Below are 22,486 nucleotides of genomic sequence, written 5' to 3' on the forward strand. Positions count from 1 at the left end.
GTGGAGAAAATAGCAAGAGCAAAGGGAAGGAGGCAGGAGAGAAGGAAGCATAAACACCTTCTCTTCTTGGCAAGTCGTCATGTTAATCCAGTCATTTTGTGTTCCTTCCCTATTGGGTACAAAATTCTCTCTTCCTTTCCTGCATGGATGTGAGCAATTAGACAAAATCTCTACAAGAAGACAAATATGACTTCTTTATTACTCACAGATCACACAGCTATGCAAAGAGCAATACTTATAAAGATAACTAATTACATAGTTAACTCAATGTAATGTTTACTGAGCCCTGTGCCAGGTCTTGTTGTAGGTTCGAGGATACAGAACTCAACCTTTGCCTTCTCACTAGACATCTCCTCCACAGGTGCTTAGAGTCCAGAGAGGAAGCCAACCTTGGGTGGGGGGGGGACATCACCATGTGAGGAGTCTTATGTAAGGGGAAGCACATGTACCATGAAAACATACACTTGTGTGTGAAGGTTGGGGTGGGGGGAGCTGATGTCATTTAAAGTCAGGGAAGGTTTCTTTGAGGGCATTCAATTACGACTTCTTAGCAGACTATGATCATAGACTCAGAGTTAGATTAAAGAGCCACAACCTATAGCAAGATATAGAAACCTCTTCAGGAAAGTGGCAAATGCAGTTTCCATGAATTTGGGTCATACCTCTTTACCAATTTGGGAAATTTTAAAACCAGCCTGCTCTTTAAGAAGACAGCATGCTTTAAAAAACAAAAACAAAAACAAAACAAAACAAAACAAAACAAAACAAAACAATGGACACCTACAATTTTTGTTAAACACTTCCAAGAGCAGGAGGAACCCACAGAGAGAGAGAGAGAGAGATGGGAGAGATGGAGAGACAGGCACTCCCAACAGGGTCTTCACTACAGGATCCACTCTCAGTTCAGCCAGCCCTGGATTGTGGGCATGTGAATGCCCAACATGTTTAGGGGAATTTCTGGAAGCAAACCCAGAACCTTCCCATGTGAGTCAGTCTCATAGAATGTTACATTACCATGGCACCGTCAACCAGTTCCTTGAAGACTGCATTCTTGAGTGGAAATGAACACACCTTGCTGAACTTTCTACTGCTACATAAGTGTTGATTTAGTATCTGCAGCACAGATATTTGGGCTGAAGATCCCCAAGTTGTGAGCATTCTAGGCATCTATCTGACCGTACTCTGGCCCTGGGGGAAGGAGGAGATCCTCCTGTCCACATGTACTCAGAGCCCAACTTTAGGAAGACATCTAAGAAAGTCACATGCACGTGCTGTCATAGGAATCTCCTATTTCTTTCATACTACCTCTACTTTGACAAATGTGTGTGAAAGGGACAGAAGGATAGAAGTGTGGCAGGGAAATCTAAATAGTCTGGACTGGGCAGCATCTCTCTTCCTCTGTATCCATGAAGGTAGAACAGAAATAAGCATCCCATCATCAGGAGGGCCACAGCTCTGTCCCCGAAAGAGTAGGAGAAGAATCTAAGGCCATGCAAAGTATACCCTGCCTAGAGGTTTTTCTACCCTAAAAATCTAGGGAATGCCAACAACTTAAAAACCTCAAGGAATGTGAGCTAGCATCTTAATTAGACATCAAGCTTCTTTGTCCCAGAATGCAGGTGATATTAAGTGCCTGAAGGTTCCAAGTGGCCAGGTTTTGGCCTAAAACACTCTTCAAAGTCACATATGTGTGGGATATGTTTGTGGTCTGAACTTTCATAAATAATTTCCACAAAGTTTTACAAATAGTTTGGTTGACATCCACTTCATTTTTGTTTGTCAGGATCAGCACTTCATGCAAAATAAAGACTATTATTTATAGGACAAACTTTGACTTTACCCAGAAACTCTGAATAAATTTTAATTTTGCTATGTGTTCAATAAAAATTTGGTCCCTAGTTCTTAATCTAATTGAGTAAAGCTTTGCTAAAGACTTAATATGTGGAGGGACCAGCAGTTGGCATAATGGCTTATGTCACTGGGCTCCCATGTAGTCGACTGTGGTTCAACTCCCGGACCCAGTGGCCTGAATTCATGCCGGGTGCATGTGCATGCATGCCCAATGTCCCAAGAGGAGAATGAAGGAGAAGGGATTGCGGCGTGGCCATTTCCCCTGGGGGTGATTTTTCACTTTCTGTCTCTCTCTCTGTCTTTCTGGTGAGTGCACATGCCCTATAGCAAAATCCTTTCCCCCAAAAAGACTTAATATGTGGAAAGCTTTGTGTTAGGCACCTGGTGAAATACGGTTATGAGGCCTTCAGCCTCCCCCTCCAGATTCTAAAGTTGGTCCATTTCTGGGATCTAATTACCTTTTCTGCAATAGGAGTAAGAGTTTTGTCTTCTTGGAAGACATGAGTCCCAATGGCCACGCTGAGGGCCCTGTAGACCCCTTCCACAGGATCTGGGTGGCAGGCAAAATACAGCAGCATTTGTGTGTAGTCGAGCTGAGGTGGATCCTTCTCATAGTCAGCAAAGAGCCTGAAGAAAAACTGTCACACAAACAGAACTTTGACTGAAGATGAACTAGTACACTCTGGTCATCAGTAAATAGACATAGGCATAAAGAATCACTCCAGCAGCTTTGTAATAAGGTAACCATCTGAAGACTAACATATAATGAATGATATTTAGCTGAAGACTAGGCTAAGTAAAAAAGCAGAAAAAGTAGTGTTTGAAATAAATTCTACTGTAAAAAAAATTCTGTATGAATCAATGCTCCTAACATATTTAGGAAATAATGTGCTAATTAAAGGTAGTGAGGAATAAATGTTAAGTAATAAAAGAGAACCGTAAGAGCAGGACCCATCTATCTGTTCTCAGCATTATCAGGGACAAACAGGGTCCTGATCCTCAATATGAGACTAGTTTCATCCCTCTCTATGGGGAGTGGAGGGGGAGAAATGATGCCCCCCCCCAAACACTGGGACCCTCTGCTTAATCCAAAAGGAGCCTGACCTTGGACCTGACATAATTAGGTGAGTCCTGAATTAAAAAATTCCAACCAGAAAGAAGAGGACATTTGAAGTTAGAGAAATTTTCTCCTCCTGGCCATGAAAGGGCAATCTGTCACCTTATAGGGAGGGCCGTGTGGCAGGGAAGGATCTCTAGCTTCAAGGAATTGATGGTTCAATCCTATAATTGCACAGATCTGAAGTCTGCAACAATCTTCCTTGGAAACCCATTTTGGCTCTAATCTTGGGATTGCCCTTAGATATGATTCTACCTTAGATGAGTTGACATCTTGATTTCAGTCTTGTAAGACTGAGCAGGGAACCCAGCTAAGCCGTGCCTGGACTTCTGACTTACAGAAGTGTGAAATAATAAATAGATATCATTTTTTTTAAGAAAAGAATTATTTTATTCAACTTCATTTATTTATTTATTTAAATTTGACCAGAGAGGAACAGAGTGAGAGAGAGAGGAAGAGAGAGAGAGAAAGCAAGAAAGAAGCTGCCAGGACCAGGATTCAGACCACAGTCAGCTGTGTGGGAGTCCAACGCCCTTAACCACCATGCCACCTGCCAGCCGCAATGGATATTATTTTAAGTCATGAAATGTGTGGTAATTGTTACGTAGCATACAAAACTAACTCAAATTCTATTATCTCATTTACTTCACAAGTATTCACTTCATTCATTCAACAAGTACCATGCTTAGCATAGATTTTTCTACATGTTTGAAATACAATCACTAGGAAGGAGATAAAGATCCCTCTTGAGTAGTTTACTTTATTGAACAAAGATTTGGAGGAGGGCTCAGAGTTAGTCAGGTAGGGCATTTGGGGTCAGAGCACTACAGGCGAGGGGAGCAGCTGAGGCAAATCTAAAATAGTAGCATGCTTTGCATAGTTGATCAACAATGGGACCCTCCAAACCACCAGGGGCAGGCCTCTGTAACTGAAGAAGAGTGAGTTAGGTGGAGAACAGCAGGAAATGAAATGAAAGAGGTAATTGGGTCAGAACATGCAAGGCCTGGTTGGTCACTTAAAGACTTTAGCATTTTCTTGGAGTAACACAGAACCATGAGGGAATTGAAGTAGAGGCTGCTGTGATCGGACTTGTACTCTGAGAAAGGAAAAAGGAGAAGCAGGAGAGCCATCTTGAGGCTGTTGCATCCATCCTAGTGAAATTGATTGTGGCTTGTTTTAGGTGATAGCAATGGGATGTGAAAGAAGTGGTCTTATCCTGGATAAGAACTAAAGGTAGAACTAGCAGGATTTCCTAAGGGATCGGATGTAGAGTTTGAAACAAAAGAATAATTGGGAATGACTCCTAGGGTTTTGACCTGAGAAACCAGAAGGATGGATTTGCCATTTGACTGAGATAGAAAGGACTTTAAATAAACAAGAGAGAGATGGGTGTGGTGGAAACCAGAGATTAGGTACTCAGTTTTGAACACAGTCAGTTCGAGATATCCATTAGGATATTCAAATGGAGGTGTCAAATATACAAATGAATCTGTGAGTCTAAAATTTGGAAGACAGATCTGCATAGAAATAGACATTTGGGAAACATTAGTAAATATCTGGTATTTCAAACTAACAGCCTAGTTAACAAGTATTAACCAATCCAAGGAAATGGAAAAATGTCATATGCTGTCACATGGACAGAGCTGTGGAAGAGAGATTAAGACATACTTTTAAATTTTCACATGTCAAAATTAAAGTACCTAGGAAAACCAGAAGGATTTCTTGAGTTGTGGGAAAGTTGCTCTTCGTGTTGCCCGTGGGGAAACTGGAAAGCCAGGACATTGCCACTCACAGGAAGTAAATCATCATTGTCAGCTGACAATGTGACTGCAGCATGAGATGTCTCAGGTTCCCTTTCTTGAATGCAGTTGGACCTTTTATCTAGCACTTGGGTCTCTGAGGTCAGTCAAGCCTAAGGTCAACAGTTATGGCCTGTCTCCAGGAGTCCTACAAGATATATCTCAGAGACAGGCTCCAGATCACAGAGCACAGATGACAAAGCAAGGAAATGAATGCGACCCTAAACTGTGGCACGAGACCTCTCTTTAAGAAAATGTAGAGGGACCAGCAGTTAGTGCAATGGCTATGTTGCTGGACTCCCATGTAGTCGACTGCGGTTCGCGTCCTGGACCCGGTGGCTTAAAACTCACGCCGGGCGTGTGTGCATGCGTGCCCAAGATCCCAAGAGGAGAACGGAGGAGAAGGGATTGCAGCGTGGCCATCCCCCCTGGGGGGTGATTTCTTGCTTTCTGTCTCTCTGTCTCTCTCTGTCTGGTGAGTGCATGTGCCCTATAGCAAATATCTCCCCCACCCTCCCCCCCAAAAATGAGATCTTTTGGGGCTAGCAGGTGGCATGGCAGTTAAGGTGCTGGACTCCCATATGGCCAACTGTGGTTTGAGTCCCAGACCTGGTGGCTTGAATATCATGCCAAGCTTGTGTGCATATGTGCCCAAAATCACAGGAGGAAAATGTCTCTCTGTTTCTCTCTGGCAAGTGCCCTCTAGCAAATTAAAAATATATATACAGAGAGACACCCTCAGAGGTTAAGGGCCTGCTCAATTTTCCATGGAACTGGCAACAGAGCCTAGGGTTTCTGACCCCTAGAATTTGTTCTTCTTTTTTTTTAAAAAAAATTAAAATATGAATTTATATTGGTACAAAAAGTTTTTTAAAATCCATTCCGTTTTTTAAATTTTAATTTATATTTAATAATCACATTTATCTTCACAATGTACATTTCTTCTTCCAGCATGAATGACATGCATATCAGTCAAGGTAAAGACATTACAATATACATTAACATCGACCAATAGCTTTTCATTTTTTGGTCAAGTAAATGTACTTTTTTCTTCCCCTGTTCCCAGGCCCCATTCCCCACCCCTGTATTGTCCCTATCCTTACTTTCTCTATATCTACCATTGCCCTTCCTGCTTCTATACCTCCCAAACTTCCAGTTTCTGCTATAGAATGCAATTGGTATATATTGAGTGGAGACATACAAAGTCTGTCTTTCATAGTCTGGCTTGCTTCACTTAGCATTAAGTCTTCCATATTCATCCACTTTGTATCAAATGTCAGGGTCTCACTTCTTTTTATGATTGAGTAGTATTCCATAGAGTACATATGCCACATTTTTTCAATATAATCATCTATTTTTGGACTTTTGGGTTAATTCCATGTCCTAGCAATTGTAAATAATGTTGCAATAAACATGGATGTGCAAGTGTTTTACCACCTGAGGATTTTTTATCCTTTGGGTAAATACCTAAGAGTAGAATTACTGGGTCATATGGTCGTTCTATTTGTAGGTTTCTAAGGAATCTCCTTATTGTTCTCCAAAGTGGTTGTACTAATTTGCATTCCCACCAACAGTGTAGGAGAGTTCCCTTTCACCACAGCTTTGCCAGCACTTATCATTATTTATTTTTAAAATATAGCCATTCTGACTGGGATTAAGTGATATCTCATTGTCATTTTGATTTGCATTTCTCTTATGATAAGAGATATTGAGCACATTTTCATACACTTTTGGGCCATTCCTATGTCTTATTCAGAGAATTGTTCAGTTCATTTTCCCATCTTTTAATTGGATTCATTTTACGCATGTGCGTGTAAGCTGCTAGAGTTCTCTGTATGTTCTGGTTATCAGTCCCTTATCTGACGTATGGCTTGCAAATATGTTCTCCCACTCTGAGGGTTGTCATCTCACTCTCCTTATATTTTCTTTTGCTGTGCAGAATCTTCTCAGATTGATGTAGTCCCATTTTTCTGTTTTGGGGACTATTGCATGTGCTTTGGGAATCTTTAAGAAGTCTTTGTCTACTCCAAAGTCTCCAAGATTTTTTTCTATGTTTTCCACCAGTATTTTTAGTTTGTGGTTTCATGTTTAGATCCTCAATCCATTCTGAGTTAATTTTGGTTAGTAGTTGAGAGATAAGGATCCAGTTTCATTCTTCTGCAGGTGTATATCCAGTTCTCTCAGCACCATTTGCTGAAGAGATTTTCTTTTTCCCACTGGATTGTCTTGAGTCCTTTGTCAAGGATTAGTTGGCTTTATGTTTTGGAGTTTATTTGGTGGGGTGGTTCTCAATTCTGTTCCATTGGTCTGTCTGTTTTTGTGCCAGTACCATGCTGTTTTAATTACCATAGCGTTGTAGTATGTTTTGAGTTTGGAAAGTTAGATGCCTCTTACTTTATTCCCCTTGCCCAGTATTTCTTGGGCAGTTTGGAGTCTTTTATGCTTCCAAACAAATTTTGTGATTGTTTTTTCTATTTCTGTGAGAAATATGTTTGGTAGTGGGATTGAATTAAATTTGTAGATTAATTTGGGTAAGATTGACATCTTTTTCCACTTTTTGTGTCATATTTAAATTTCTGGTTGATTTTGTATCCTGCCACTTCCAGGAGGTTTTTCTTTCTTTCTTTCTTTCTTTTTTTTTTTTGTGGATTCTCTTTCTCTATATCTACCATTGCCCTTCCTGCTTCTATACCTCCCAAACTTCCAGTTTCTGCTATAGAATGCAATTGGTATATATTGAGTGGAGACATACAAAGTCTGTCTTTCATAGTCTGGCTTGCTTCACTTAGCATTAAGTCTTCCATATTCATCCACTTTGTATCAAATGTCAGGGTCTCACTTCTTTTTATGATTGAGTAGTATTCCATAGAGTACATATGCCACATTTTTTCAATATAATCATCTATTTTTGGACTTTTGGGTTAATTCCATGTCCTAGCAATTGTAAATAATGTTGCAATAAACATGGATGTGCAAGTGTTTTACCACCTGAGGATTTTTTATCCTTTGGGTAAATACCTAAGAGTAGAATTACTGGGTCATATGGTCGTTCTATTTGTAGGTTTCTAAGGAATCTCCTTATTGTTCTCCAAAGTGGTTGTACTAATTTGCATTCCCACCAACAGTGTAGGAGAGTTCCCTTTCACCACAGCTTTGCCAGCACTTATCATTATTTATTTTTAAAATATAGCCATTCTGACTGGGATTAAGTGATATCTCATTGTCATTTTGATTTGCATTTCTCTTATGATAAGAGATATTGAGCACATTTTCATACACTTTTGGGCCATTCCTATGTCTTATTCAGAGAATTGTTCAGTTCATTTTCCCATCTTTTAATTGGATTCATTTTACGCATGTGCGTGTAAGCTGCTAGAGTTCTCTGTATGTTCTGGTTATCAGTCCCTTATCTGACGTATGGCTTTCAAATATGTTCTCCCACTCTGAGGGTTGTCATCTCACTCTCCTTATATTTTCTTTTGCTGTGCAGAATCTTCTCAGATTGATGTAGTCCCATTTTTCTGTTTTGGGGACTATTGCATGTGCTTTGGGAATCTTTAAGAAGTCTTTGTCTACTCCAAAGTCTCCAAGATTTTTTTCTATGTTTTCCACCAGTATTTTTAGTTTGTGGTTTCATGTTTAGATCCTCAATCCATTCTGAGTTAATTTTGGTTAGTAGTTGAGAGATAAGGATCCAGTTTCATTCTTCTGCAGGTGTATATCCAGTTCTCTCAGCACCATTTGCTGAAGAGATTTTCTTTTTCCCACTGGATTGTCTTGAGTCCTTTGTCAAGGATTAGTTGGCTTTATGTTTTGGAGTTTATTTGGTGGGGTGGTTCTCAATTCTGTTCCATTGGTCTGTCTGTTTTTGTGCCAGTACCATGCTGTTTTAATTACCATAGCGTTGTAGTATGTTTTGAGTTTGGAAAGTTAGATGCCTCTTACTTTATTCCCCTTGCCCAGTATTTCTTGGGCAGTTTGGAGTCTTTTATGCTTCCAAACAAATTTTGTGATTGTTTTTTCTATTTCTGTGAGAAATATGTTTGGTAGTGGGATTGAATTAAATTTGTAGATTAATTTGGGTAAGATTGACATCTTTTTCCACTTTTTGTGTCATATTTAAATTTCTGTTCCTAGTGTTTCATAGTTTTCCTTGTAGAGATCTTTGATGTCTTTGGTAATGTTTATTCCTAGACATTTTATTGGTTTTGTGACTATTGTAAATGGAATTTCTTTCTTCAATTCTGCCTCAGTTCATTGTTGGTCTATAAAAATGCTAAAGATTTTTGTATGCTGATTTTGTATCCTGCCACTTCCAGGAGGTTTTTCTTTCTTTCTTTCTTTCTTTTTTTTTTTTGTGGATTCTTCTGCATTTTCTATGTATAGCATCATATTATGTGCAAATACAGATAACTTCACTTCTTCTTTTCCTATTTGAATGCCCTTTATTTGACTCTCTTGTCTAATTGCATTGGTTAAAACTTCCAGTACTATGTTAAACAGGAGTGGAAAGCCTTATCTTGTTCCTGGTTTTAGTGGAAAACCTTTCAGTTTTCCCCCATTCAGTGTGATATTAACTATGGGTTTTTCATAGATGAATTTTATTGTGTTGAGAAATGTCCATTCTATGCTGATTTTACTGAGACACTTAATCATGAAGGGACATTGTATTTTACAAATACTTTTCAGCATCGATTGATATGATCATATGATTTTTATCTCTACTTTTGTTAATGTGTTGTATTACATGTGTTGTTATCTTTACTTTTGTTAATGTATTGTATTACATATATTGTTTTGCATATATTGAACCATCCTTACATCCCTGGAATAAGGCCTATTTGGTTATGATGTATAATCTTTTTAATATGCTGTTGAATATAATTTGCTAGTATCTTGTTGAGAATTTTGTAGAATTGAGAAGTAAAGCCATCGGGACCTAAGCTCTTCCTTGTTGAGAGACTATTTATTACTGACAATCTAATTGCTTGTTTGAGCCTATTCAGACTTTTTATTTCTTCATGATTCAATCTTGGTAAGTTATATGTGTCTAGAAATTTGTCCATCTTATCTAGGTTTCTTTGTTTGTTGATGGCATATAGTCACTCATAGTATTCTCTGATGATACTTTTTAATTCTGTTATATCTGTTTTAATAGCACTCATCTCTGTTCTGATTTAGTTCCTCTGTTTTTCTTGATTAATCTAGCTAATGGTGTGCCAATTTTATCTTCTCAAAGAAACAGCTTTTGTTTTAATTTATTTTCTGTATAGTTCTTTTATTCTCTATCTCATTTATTTCTGCTTGAATCTTTATTATTTCTTTTCTCCTGGAATATTTTTAGAATTTTTGTTGTTGTCTTTCCAGTTCCCTAAGTTGTGTCATTATGTTGTTTATTTGCTATCTTTCTGGTGTTTTTTTATTTTATTTATTTATTTTTTGTGAGTAGTAATTTCTATTAACTTTCCTCTTATGACTGCTTTTGCTGTGTCCCATAGGTTATGAACATTTGTTTGTTCATTATCACTGGTTTATATGAACTTTTTGATGTCAGTCTTAATTTCTTCTATAGTTGTAAAGTCATCCTGGGGTAGGTTGTTTAGTTTCCATGTGTTTGTGAATTTTCAAGGCTCTTTCTGTAGTTGACTTTAAGTTTGATTCCATGATGGTTGGAAAATATTCTAGACATAGTTTCTATACTTTTGAATTTTTAAATACTTGTTTTGCATCCTATCATGTGGTCAATCTTCGAAAATGTTCCATGTGGGTGATAAAAATGTATATTTTGTGGTAGCTGGGTGAAATACTCTGTAGATGTCTGTTAAATCCATTTCATGTAGGGTATAATTTAGATCTTGTATCTCTTTGCTTTTTTTTTTTCTAGATTATCTCTCTAGAGGAGTTGTGGGATGTTGAGATCCCCTATAATTATTGTGTTGTAGTCTATCTCTCGCTTGAGCTATAACAGTCTGTTTTTGAAGTATTTAGGTGCTCCAGTGTTAGGTGCATGGATATTTACAAATGTTATATCTTCCTGGTTAACAAGTCCTTTTAGTATTATATAATGTCCTTCTTTGTCTCTTAAAACTTTCTTCTTAAAGTCTATTTTGTCTGATACCAGTATCGCTACTCCAGCCATTTTTGGTTTCTGTTTGCATGGAGAATCTTTTCCCAGCCCTTCTCTTTCGGTCTATGTATGTCCTTATCATGAGGTGTGTTTCTTGTAAGTAGCATGTAGATGGCTTCTTTTTTTGTATCCATTAAACCAGTCTGTGTCTTTCAATGGGAGAATTTAATCCATTAACATTCAATGTTATTACTGATATTTGCAGATTTATCCCTGTCATTTTGTTAGCCATTTTCTCAGTAGTTTGTTCTCCTGTTTCTGTTTATCTCTCTTTAGTTATCCTGACACAACACTCCCCTCAGTAATTCCTGTATAGCTGGTCTACCATTGGTGATTTCTTTCAGTTTTTGTATATCTGAGAATACTTTAATTCATTTTTCCCATTTGAAAGTTAATCTTGCTGGATATACATTCTCCATTGAATTTTTTTTTTCATTCAATGTTTTGAATACATCTTCCCATTCTTTTTTTGACTGTATTGTTTCCATTGAGAGGTCTGACGTTAGCTTAATGGAATAACCTTCATAAGTAACTTAACATTTCTCCCTTGTCATTTTAAAAATATCATTTTTGTCTTTAATTTTTACCAATCTGGCTATGATGTGCCAGGAGGAAGATCTTTTTATGTTGACTCTATTTAGGGTCCTTTTTATTTCTTGAGTCTGAATTTCTCCATGTTTCTCTATATTTGGAAAATTTTCAGGTAGTATTTCATAAAAAGAGGGTTTTCATGTCTTTAGCAGATTCTCCACCTTGTGGAGAATACCCATTATGCAGATATTTGGACATCTCGATGTCTAAAATTTTCCTTTTTTTTTTTTTTTTTGGTTGTTTTTTCTTTCTTTCGGGTGATCTGGTCTATGTTGGAGATTTTGTCTTCTAGGTCCGGAATTATTTCTTTTGCATGGTCCAATCTGCTGTTAATGGTTTCTTGGATCAATTCTTAATACAAGACTTTAATTTCTTATATTGTATTCTTCATTTCTAGAAGTTCTGCTTGATTCTTTTTAAGGGTATCTATTTCTTTATGGAATTCCTCTTTCATGTCCTGAAATGATTTTATCAGTTCCTAAAACTGATAGTCTGTTTTTTTCTTGGATCTCATTGAGTTTTGTCACTATGAATATTCAGAATTCTTTTTCTGACATTCTGTGTATTTCTCTGTGCTATGCACTGTTGGAGAGGGGGATACTACACTCACTTGGGGGAGAGGTACCAGCCTGTTTTCTCATGTTTCTTTGGGATATGTGTTGGTGTCTAGTAATTGGATACAGTATTCACTTTTTTTTCTGTTTATTAGAGAAGATTCTGCAGTAATGGTAGAGGAAATTTCACCCTTAGTTTACAGGTGTGTTCCTCTGGAGAGATCTGTCTCCTAGGTCAGAGCTGTTAGGGGTAACTGCAGGTGCTTGGCTCCTCTGCCAAATGCTTAACTCTTGATGAAGTGCTAGCAAGCTAAGGAGTTATAACTTATTGAAGAGTGTCAAGTCACATACTATGCAAAGCGCAGAGTACAGACTGGTGTACCAAAAGTCCCAATGTAGCTCCCAAGTCCCAAGTGCAGGCTCATCCAAGGAAGCCTGCCCAGACCATGATTAAGTATCTTGGCAGACAGCAGGTGGGGCAAGTCCAGGCTGCTGATGTGTAGTGCAGAAAGTCTCAAAGTTGCTAAGCCCCAAGTGCGGGCTTACCCTAGAATTCCTCCTCAATGGGGGAATGTTTTTCCCTGTTTTGGTCTTTGTTATTTTAATGACAGCTGAAGAAGTAAATATATATATATATAATGTGTTCTAGTTTCTCGCTCTTCTTTAGAATGTTAATCATTAACCAGTTTGACCAAGCATTAGCTTCTGTTTAGCTAATACTATAGGGCTTACTCTGTGCCGATCATTATTCTAAGGGTACCACATGTATGAATTCACTTTGCACAACAACCACATCAGACGGATAAAAAAGCCAAGGTGCATACAGATTGGATAATGCCATGGAGACTTTGTAGCTTGCAAAGAGTGGAATCTGCTTTTATTTCAGTTGGGGAGCACTGACCTTATTTAATCCTGAGTATCCACTCCCCGAGGCACTAGAGAAGAATAGACAAAACTACTACTTTCATCTTTTATGTCATATGGCCATCTTACATGCTTGTGTGTGCAGAAGCATGCATGAACACACACACACACACACACACACACACACAGCTGTTTGCCTTGTAGGGATATTTCTTTCTCAGACTCTACTGTCTCACCTCTGCTTCCAACTTCATTCCTTTCTTCCATGGACTATTCCAACAGGAGATGGGTACCAAAGCTTTCATTTATACCAACACTCATTTTCTGTTTCACTGCTGAACGAATAGCTAAAAGGCACTGCCTTTGACTGGCATTATTTTAGAACCTCTGGGTGAAAAAGAAACTACTCTTTTCACTTAGCATGATATTCATACTGCCAATTTCTTCCCAAATACTAAAAAAAAGCTATTTTTGTTATTGGCAGATTTGTTCATGAAATCATGTAGAGACCATCTTCCAAAAGCCTTCTAGAAGAATTGATCTCCATTTTCCAGTCTCACATGGAAAACAACAAACAAACTACTGCCTCTGCACCTGTTGACTTCAGATCTTGAACTTTTTTGATAACTTGCTGACCCCTTTCTCTTACCCATTCTCCTACAAAAAGCTAACAGAGGTACTCAAAAAATGTGTGTCCAATGGAAGGGAATTGCTCTCTCTAAGGTTATAACTGGGGTCATGTGCAATTTTTTTTTACTTCAATTTTGCTCTAATGGCTGGTTGGAAATTGGAGAATCGATATCCAGAGTTTTTTGGGATGTCTAAATCTAGCACTCAACTTTTCTCACGTCTTACTAAATGTGGCTGTGTCTGGTGTATTTTTATATTTAAAACATTTACACTGACTTTAGAATGACTAGTAGATTTTAAGGAACTGGTTTCTATTGTGGATTTGGAGATAGAGGCTAATAATACTGTTATGATGGATAACAGTAATATTGAGAGCAGAATGCACCGATGGGCCGTGAACAATACTGTATGCAAATCATTGCTACTTTAGTCAAAAATCAAGGAGAAATGAACACAATGCATATAGGTAAAATAACAAAATTTTGTTGTAAGCTTTTATAATTGGAAGAACACTTAGAAACAAAGGTGTTGAATAATAGCTTATCTGACAAATGAGAAAAGTGAAAGATCAAGAGGCTGTTGAAGTTGTCCAAAATCACAGAAAGGGTTAACAGGTCTCTAAGATTTCGGCCCCTATCTTCTCCCTCAGAGCTTCTCTATATCTCCTTCTTAATGAGAATTAGTCTACACTTTGCAGATCCGGCAAAGGAACTAAGGGATGAGTCTAAGTCCAAAGCAAATGACATAAGTGGAGGAAAATGATCAGTGCTGTAAAGCTCAATTTTTAAAAAAGATCTCAGCAATTACCTCTATAAGATGCTCCTGTCTGTTGAATGGCAGGGGTTCAAGAGGATTTTCTGGAATTTTTATATCTTCATCTCCTGTAAACCACAGACCAGCCTGCACAAAAAATAAAACTGGAAATTAGTAAAGTATTATGCTGAGATATAAATGTTCCTCTAAAAGCACCAGAGATTGCACTAATCTTGTTCTGTACTCTAGAGCAGTGGTCTCCATAGTAAGGTGCTGAAAACATGGGAGTACAGGAGAAAATACTAGAACTTCCATTTACATTTCTTTTCCTCATTTTTTCATAACTTTTATTTTCACAAATTTATAATACACTTAGTATACCCATGCTATAGAACACACACACACACACACACACACATACACACACACATAATTTATAAATGAAAGTTCACATATTTGGGATGTTAGCTAAATAGAAGCATGTGATAAAGCTTGGAAGTCACTAATCTAGATTAAGCTTGCATTAATAATATTTTGGAGAGGTTTGGGCTCCCCTAAAAATAGCTCACCTTCCACACACCCTGTTCATGTCTTGTCTGTTCTCGAAGCTCTACATGGCACTAGTTTATGCTGTGGGTGTCAGAATATCTTTGCCCAGTAAATGAATGCCTGACTTACGATCTCACTTGTGTCTTTTTTTCCAACATCCTTTACTCTCAGTTCGTATCTGACACCAATTACCACATCTCCTCGATTATTATTTGGTAATGCTTCTACTTTCTCTCCCTTCCATACCTATGACTTCCCTGGTGTAGTGGCTCATTATCTCTGTCATGGGTGACTCCAGACTCCAAGCTGTTTTTGTTTCTCTTCTCCCTGTTATATGTTTCAGCTTATACTAAACAGCTATCTAAGTTTTTTTTTAAAGCTTCAATGTTATTATATCATTCTCTGCTCAGAATCATTTTCTACACTTCCTTCATTTTTAAAAAAAGAATTATTCACAAAAAAAGAATTATTCACTTAATTTCTTTTGTAATTATCATTATTATTATTATTATTATTATTAATTTGTTACAGGGGGGCATGTGTACTCACCAGAGAGAGACAGGGAAAGTAAGAAAGCAAGCCTCCAGTATATGTTTCAGCTTATACTAAACAGCTATCTAAGTTTTTTTTTAAAGCTTCAATGTTATTATATCATTCTCTGCTCAGAATCATTTTCTACACTTCCTTCATTTTTAAAAAAAGAATTATTCACAAAAAAAGAATTATTCACTTAATTTCTTTTGTAATTATCATTATTATTATTATTATTATTATTAATTTGTTACAGGGCATGTGTACTCACCAGAGAGAGACAGGGAAAGTAAGAAAGCAAGCCTCCAGGTCCAGGACTCAGACTGTGGTTGGCCATGTAGGATTCTAGCACCCCAACCACCACACCAACTGCTGACCCCTACACTTGCTCTTTTGATTATATCATCTCCCCTTCCTTTAGGTGATATCTACCTTCTTTTCTCCCCAGATAAATCTGCGCATCTTTCCAGACCTGGCTCAGATCACACCTCCTCAGATGAGCCTTCCTTGATCTCTCCTCTGAAATCCAACTTGACTTGTTTGTTTATACCAATTATTTGACATTTAGTCCATTCTTTTGGGTGTTGTCATTCATGTCTCTGCTATTGAATATCAGGTATAAAATCCTTGGTTTCAAAGAATGTATCTTGCCAACCTTAATTTTTATACATGGTAGCAATTCATATACATAAGTATTTTATTCTTAACTCTTGTCCCTTACTTTCTACCAGAATCACAACTTATCTTTAGCACTGCCTAATGCCAAGAGCCATTGGCTTGCCTAGCCTGACTCTGACCTATGCTCTACATTTTTTCTTTCTTCCAAGAATCCCTTGTGCTTTGAGAGAAGACTATAATGGCATTGAGTAGCTAGTAAGGATGTATGCATCCCTTATAGGAGAGGACTGAGTTCTCTTTTTATTGGAACAAAGGTGATGTTGGCTATGTGGAGGTCTTAGAAGGAGAAGAGCCAGAAGTTTAATGCTTAGCATGAGCTCAAGCTTTGAACATAAGTTGCTTCTGCACTAACTAGGAGGAAATCTTTGTCCATTGTTTAATATGGGAAGGGTAAGTACCATACCTGTGGGAGAATAAAGGAATGAGGAACACAGGTAAGAGTTATGCTTCTGGCTATGATGGAATAAAAAAGGGAATAATGATCCTTCTGCCTTATATAACAAGAAAAATTAACAACATATATAAAACAGGATTTTCCAGACATTTGAAAACAGGAAACAAAGGGCAGTTATTACTGGAAGAAGGAAAGGAAATGAAGAGTTCTGTTCATGGTCTTCTAGCATGGAGGGCATTTCCAGTAGGCAGTGCTAGGACAGGTATCCAAATAGAATCTGGAAGTTTTGCTGAAGTAAGAAGATGGATCTGGAGTTGAAGGAGGCCCAGATAGCTAGAGTTTTCATGGCAGAGTACTAGAGGTACTCACAGAGTGAGAGAGCTTGAGGATGCCCAAAAGGGTCATCTCAAGACTTGAGTGAGAGCCAGTCTGTAGAGGTTTATGTAGAAAATACCAAAGGTTGGAGAAAGTACCACTGAGAAATCAGTAAGTTCAACAATTCTGAGTCTCACACAGGGCTGAGATTAGTTCATGTTACCACACTTCCTACTACACAGGACATTGAGTAGAGCCCCCAGGAAGATACTGCCTTAGTAGTCGAGCCAGCAGAGCCTTGCACTAAAGGCTACTCTGGATCCACCCTCATAACTCTTGATGTAACTCTGAAAGGATAAAACTGATTCCAAGTAATTTCATTATGTACTGGACAATATTGAAAACTATGTAACAGAAGATCAGCAGATGGCATAACGGTTACATTGCTGGACTCTCATGTAGTCAACTATGGTTCGAGTTTTGGACTCCATGGCTTAAAACTCATGCCAGGAGTGTGTGTATGTGTGTCCAAAATCCTGAGAGGAGAATAGAGAAGGGATTGTTCTGTGGCCATCCCCGTGGGGCGGGGGAGGGGAGGGGTGATTTCTCACTTTCTGTCTCTTAGGAGAGCACATGTGACCTATAGCAAAAATCTCTCTCTCTTGAAAAAAAAAAAAGAGTATATAACAGAATTAGGCACCTAACAATATAAAATTCACATCTACCATCCACAATGAAGTTATTAGGCATACAAAAAAGACAAAAACTATGACCCATAACCAGGAGCAGCACTAACACAGAACTAAACAGATGAAAGAGTGATCAAAGTCATTAAAACAGCTATCCTAAACATATTTCATCTGTTCAAGGTGATGAAAATATGTATATAATGAGTAAAGAAATGAAAAATGTAAGATCCAGTTTGAATTTCTAGAGATAAAATAGATAGTATCTGAAATGAAAAATACTCTAGATGGGATTAATGACAGACTCAAAACTGTAGAGGAAAACAGTGAACTTGAAAACACAGTAATCGAAATGAATACCAAATAAACCATAGGGAAAAGACTGAAAAAAATGAACCAATATTATGACTTACAGGATAATAGTATGGCTTAGTACATAAAACCAGGCTTGGATTTTTAGTAGAAAGCAAAAAAATTTTGGAAAAAAAGAATTCTAAAACACTTCCAAATTTGACAAAATTTATGTACCCACGGAGTCGAAAAGTTCAACAACCACCAAGCAGCACAAGTATGACGTAAACCACAAGGGCAGAATAATCATATTGCCAAAAAAAAACAATGCTAAAGAGGAAATATTAAGAGAAGTTAGAGGCTACAAGATAAGTAAAGGGTAGTTAGTTAAATAGTTAAGAATTGTGTGAATGTAAATAATATAGATTACTTTGTTACCTTTTTTGCATTGTTTTAAATTCGGAAATACTTTTGAATGTATACTGGGATGCAGAGAGAACTTCATTGTATTTCTAAAAAGCACAAATGACCACATTGCAAACAAGACCAGGAAAGTAATAAAGTTTAAACACCAAAAAGAGAAAAAAAAAAAAAAAAAGGAGCTAGAGGTGGAGGCCAGCTGGTGGTATAGTGGGTAAGTTGCCCGACTCCCACATGGTTGACACCAGTTCAAGTCCCAGACCTGGCACCTTGTGTGTGCCCAAATCCTGAGAAGAAAACGGAGGAGAAAGGATCATAGCATGACCATCCCCCTTGGTGGTGATTTCTCACTTTCTGTTCGTCTGTCTCTCCAGCAAGTTCATGTACCCTATAGCAAAAAAATATCTCAAAAATAAATAAATAAATAAAAAAGAGAAATCAGATGAAGAAAAAGAAACAGAGATAAGATTCTTACTCTCTCCCTATTTCTCAACCAACTATCAATTTCATATCTGTTCCAATGCTCAGGATTTTTTTTTCTGATTTTTAAAACCAAGGATTCATTTATATTTATTTTCTAAAATACCTCTCAAAAATTAGGAAAACATTTCAAAGTGTTTCATATATGAGGTGGATCCACTAGAATGGCAAGAACAACTTGTTTTTAGAAAAACTATAAAAATTTTAGCAAGCTGAAATAATCAAATGTGAAGCTATATGGTAATGGGTTTAAATCGATAAGGTTCAGTCAACCATCTCCTGTCTCAGCGGATTAAGTGATTTCTTTTTAAACTTTGGAAACATTCCTTTTACTTCTTGCTAAAGTGTGGCCAAAGAACTTCAGGATTTTTGCTGCTTCTTAGAGAACAGGTTCTGAGCTATTTGGAGGCTGGGACATCTGACTCATTTACTCTATAATAGCGTACATTCTCGTTAGAAGCTGAGTCAGTACCTCAGCATCAAAATTCTACGTGAGTGTGACTAAATATCCACATATGACAGAGGCAAGCATGACAGCCACATCAGGGCTGGATGCAAATGGCAAACTGGCTTTTATACTTTCCTGGGCTTAGCCTCGGCACATGGCCTGCTGGCTTCGCAAACTCTGTCATTGCATTTTAGAAGCTGGGGCATTAGCATATCCTAAGTGGCTGTTGTGGTAAACTTACAATTAGTCAAGAGAAAGAAAGAAAAAAAACAGATAAAATAAAAAGCATAGTAGACAGCCCTTTCCTACCAGAGCACATTTGAACAACACAGTTATACTATTCAACTGTTCTAATGTGACTTTTTTTATGCACCTTGTGAATTTTATCCTTGAAGTGGTTTCAATCTTTTTTTTTTTTTTTTTTTTTTCCTTTTTTTTTTTTTTTTTTTTTTGCCATGAAACAACAATATTCTTCGGGGAATGGGGCCGGGGAGGGGGTGGGGAGCAGTGGCTAACTAGCAACTAGTAACATGGTTACATTAGTCTGTCCAAATGGCCTCAGTATCTGGGTCCTTGGAGAACTGAGAACTGAGTGGGCAAAGGGAGGGTGAGCTCAGAATCAACTGCTTCCCACACAGGCTGTGATTAAATATTTCTGAGTATCTATTAAATGAAACAGCCAACGATCTCTAAGAAATTCACACTTTTGGTTAGAGGAGCTTTCTGGTTTGGGCTCAGCACTTTGGTAAAAATTGACAACACCCTTTGTTCTTTTCATGTTTGTGCAAAAGGATGTTCATTTTGATATCCTGTGTTAATTGGACAATGTTGTAAATAGGGAAGGTTGGCAATTTCCTAAGTGCCCACTTTGAGAAGTCTTAAGCTATCTATGGAAGTGCATATGTTTTGCTGTGCTGTGTGTGTTGTCAAACAAAATCACCTTAACAAATAATAAGCCAAAGACAGTGACAACATTCGTAAATTGCTTTACTTGTGAAATAAATAAATCAGGCAAACACTTGTTTTGCCACCAAAGAATCTTCAAGTGACATTTCTTCTAGCTCAACGATGTAAGAAGAGTAACTTCCAGGCTACCTTTAAAAAATTTGGACTGGGGGAACCAGCAGTTAGCGTAATGGCTATGTCGCTGGACTTCCACGTAGTCGACCGTGGTTCATGTCCCGGACCCGGTGGCTTAAAACTCACGCCGGGCGCGTGTGCATGCGTGCCCAAGATCCCGAGAGGAGAATGGAAGAGAAGGGATTGCAGCGTGACCATCCCCCCTGAGGGTGATTTCTCGCATTCTGTCTCTCTGTCTCTCTCTGTCTGTCTGGTGAGCGCATGCACCCTAAAAAAAAAAAAAAAAAAAAAAAAAAAAAAAAAAAAAAAAAAAAAAAAAAAAAAAAAAAAAAACCCCACAAAAAAAAAAAAAAAAAAAGTAAAAAAAATTGGGACTGACAGGTGGCATGGTTAAGGTGCTAGACTTCCACCTGGCAGACTACGATTTGAGTACCTAAACTGGTGGCTTGAAAATCACACCAGACACATATGCATGTGTACCCAAAATCCTAAGAAGAGAATGGAGAGGGCATTTTGGCATGGGCATTCCCCAATGGGGCGGGGGGCAACTTCTCACACATTCCCTCTGTCTCTGTCTCTTTCCATTGAGTGCATGCATGCACTGAGAGGCAAAAACCTAAAAAACAAACAAATGAGCAAAAACATTACCCAGTAATTAAGGAAGAAAAGAGAAGCAAGAAGGGATGTGACCCGTCCGTCAATGGTGAGACAGGTGAGATAGAGGCGTCTAGATGGTGTCACCCAAAGTCAGTACCTTATGAACATTTCCCTGAGAAGCAAGAAGGGATGTGACCCGTCCGTCAATGGTGAGACAGGTGAGATAGAGGCGTCTAGATGGTGTCACCCAAAGTCAGTACCTTATGAACATTTCCCTGAGAAGCAAGAAGGGATGTGACCCGTCCGTCAATGGTGAGACAGGTGAGATAGAGGCGTCTAGATGGTGTCACCCAAAGTCAGTACCTTATGAACATTTCCCTTGTTCTTGTATCTCTACCAACAATATGAAATGGTGAACAATGGATGGATTCAATTATTAGAGGCATAAAAAAGGAATTCCAGCCCCTCTCAGGTATGAAACAATGACCAAAGACCATGGCCATGTGACATGTGACATCATTGAGTCAAATACTTCTTAGGTCAAAAGCATTCTGGGATTATTGGTGCAACCAAGTGCTGGTGCATATACCTGCATATACTGCTCGAAAGTGATGGTACCCAACTGCTCCTCATCCACAGCCTTGAACCTCTGCAGAGTGTCTAAGAGCTCCTCCTCCAGAGGGATAGGCCAGGGCATCGAGGTTACCAACAAGAATTTCCGCCAGTCCACCAATTCTGAGTTTACTATTAATAAACTTGTCAACTCCTGCAACTAGAAGAAACCAGGAAACAAAACTGGAATATTTATATGACTATCACGATGCTCCATGAGTTCAGGTTTTTATAGTAGGAAGTTGGGGTGAAAGAAAGAAATAGAGTTCCCTTTTGTTCCCTTTGTTCTAGGAACCAACCCATAGCAGACAGTCCCTGGAAAGTGTTTCATTTTTTGCTTTCCTGACATTTGGTTTTTGCTGACTTCTACAAAACCAATTTATCCATGTGACTCCAGTTACTTTCGTATCTTCAACAAAGGAAGGATAAAGCTTACAGTTATGTCTGTGCAAGAGTCCTACAGTCCATATGGGAAATGCTCTTGAATGATTTTGTTTTCTAATACATCCTTAAGGAGAAGCCTATGATGGAAAGCAAGAACTGCCAGTGTCATCTACTATCACTAATTAGAACCATTCCACTGGGTAATAATAAATACAAACTCATTGGTTGAACCTTAACGTTTTGCTGTTAGATCATCATCATTCTTCAAATACTGAACATGTGCCTACTGTACACCATAATTGAAAGTTAATTCATTTCTTTATTCCTTCAGGTTTCATTGATTGTCTACTAAATATCAGACACTGTTCAAGTACTGTTTGTCCCCCCAAACTATTGACTCATTCATCAAGTAAGAGGAGTGTTCAAAACTTTAAAACCCAAATCAAATGGAGCTTACGTCAGGTTGGGAGAGGTGCATCCAACTACTGGGAAAGCTGTTTGTTCCGAGGTTCAGTGTTACCAAATCAAGGAGGATGTCAGTAAATGCTTTATTTCCTATTATGCCTATAGTACAATGGAAAATATTTTGTCACCTATATGACAGTTTTTATTATTTAAAACCATAAACTTCAGAGAAGCAGATGAGATTTTGAAAACTTAAAAGTAATCCCTTTCCAGGGGCTGGCAGGTGGAGTGATTGAGGCTCTGGACTCCTACATGTATGACCAACCAGGG

At 38.1% G+C, this 22,486-nt stretch overlaps 1 protein-coding gene across 1 annotated transcript in view; it reads right to left on the reverse strand.

Annotated features, from left to right (window-relative positions):
* SPEF2 (sperm flagellar and cilia associated 2) overlaps positions 1-22,486 on the reverse strand; it is a 210,248-nt gene that overhangs the window by 12,966 nt on the left and 174,796 nt on the right. The window contains exons 31-34 of the mRNA XM_006156330.2: positions 22,209-22,315; positions 21,345-21,527; positions 14,341-14,433; positions 2,310-2,489 (exon numbers count right to left, since the gene is read on the reverse strand). Coding sequence (XP_006156392.1) covers positions 2,310-2,489; positions 14,341-14,433; positions 21,345-21,527; positions 22,209-22,315 — 563 coding nt within the window. The remainder of the gene's footprint in view (positions 1-2,309; positions 2,490-14,340; positions 14,434-21,344; positions 21,528-22,208; positions 22,316-22,486) is intronic.

Source organism: Tupaia chinensis, unplaced genomic scaffold (genome assembly GCF_000334495.1).
Source record: "Tupaia chinensis unplaced genomic scaffold, TupChi_1.0 Scaffold000489_1, whole genome shotgun sequence".
Taxonomy (NCBI): Eukaryota; Metazoa; Chordata; class Mammalia; order Scandentia; family Tupaiidae; genus Tupaia; species Tupaia belangeri.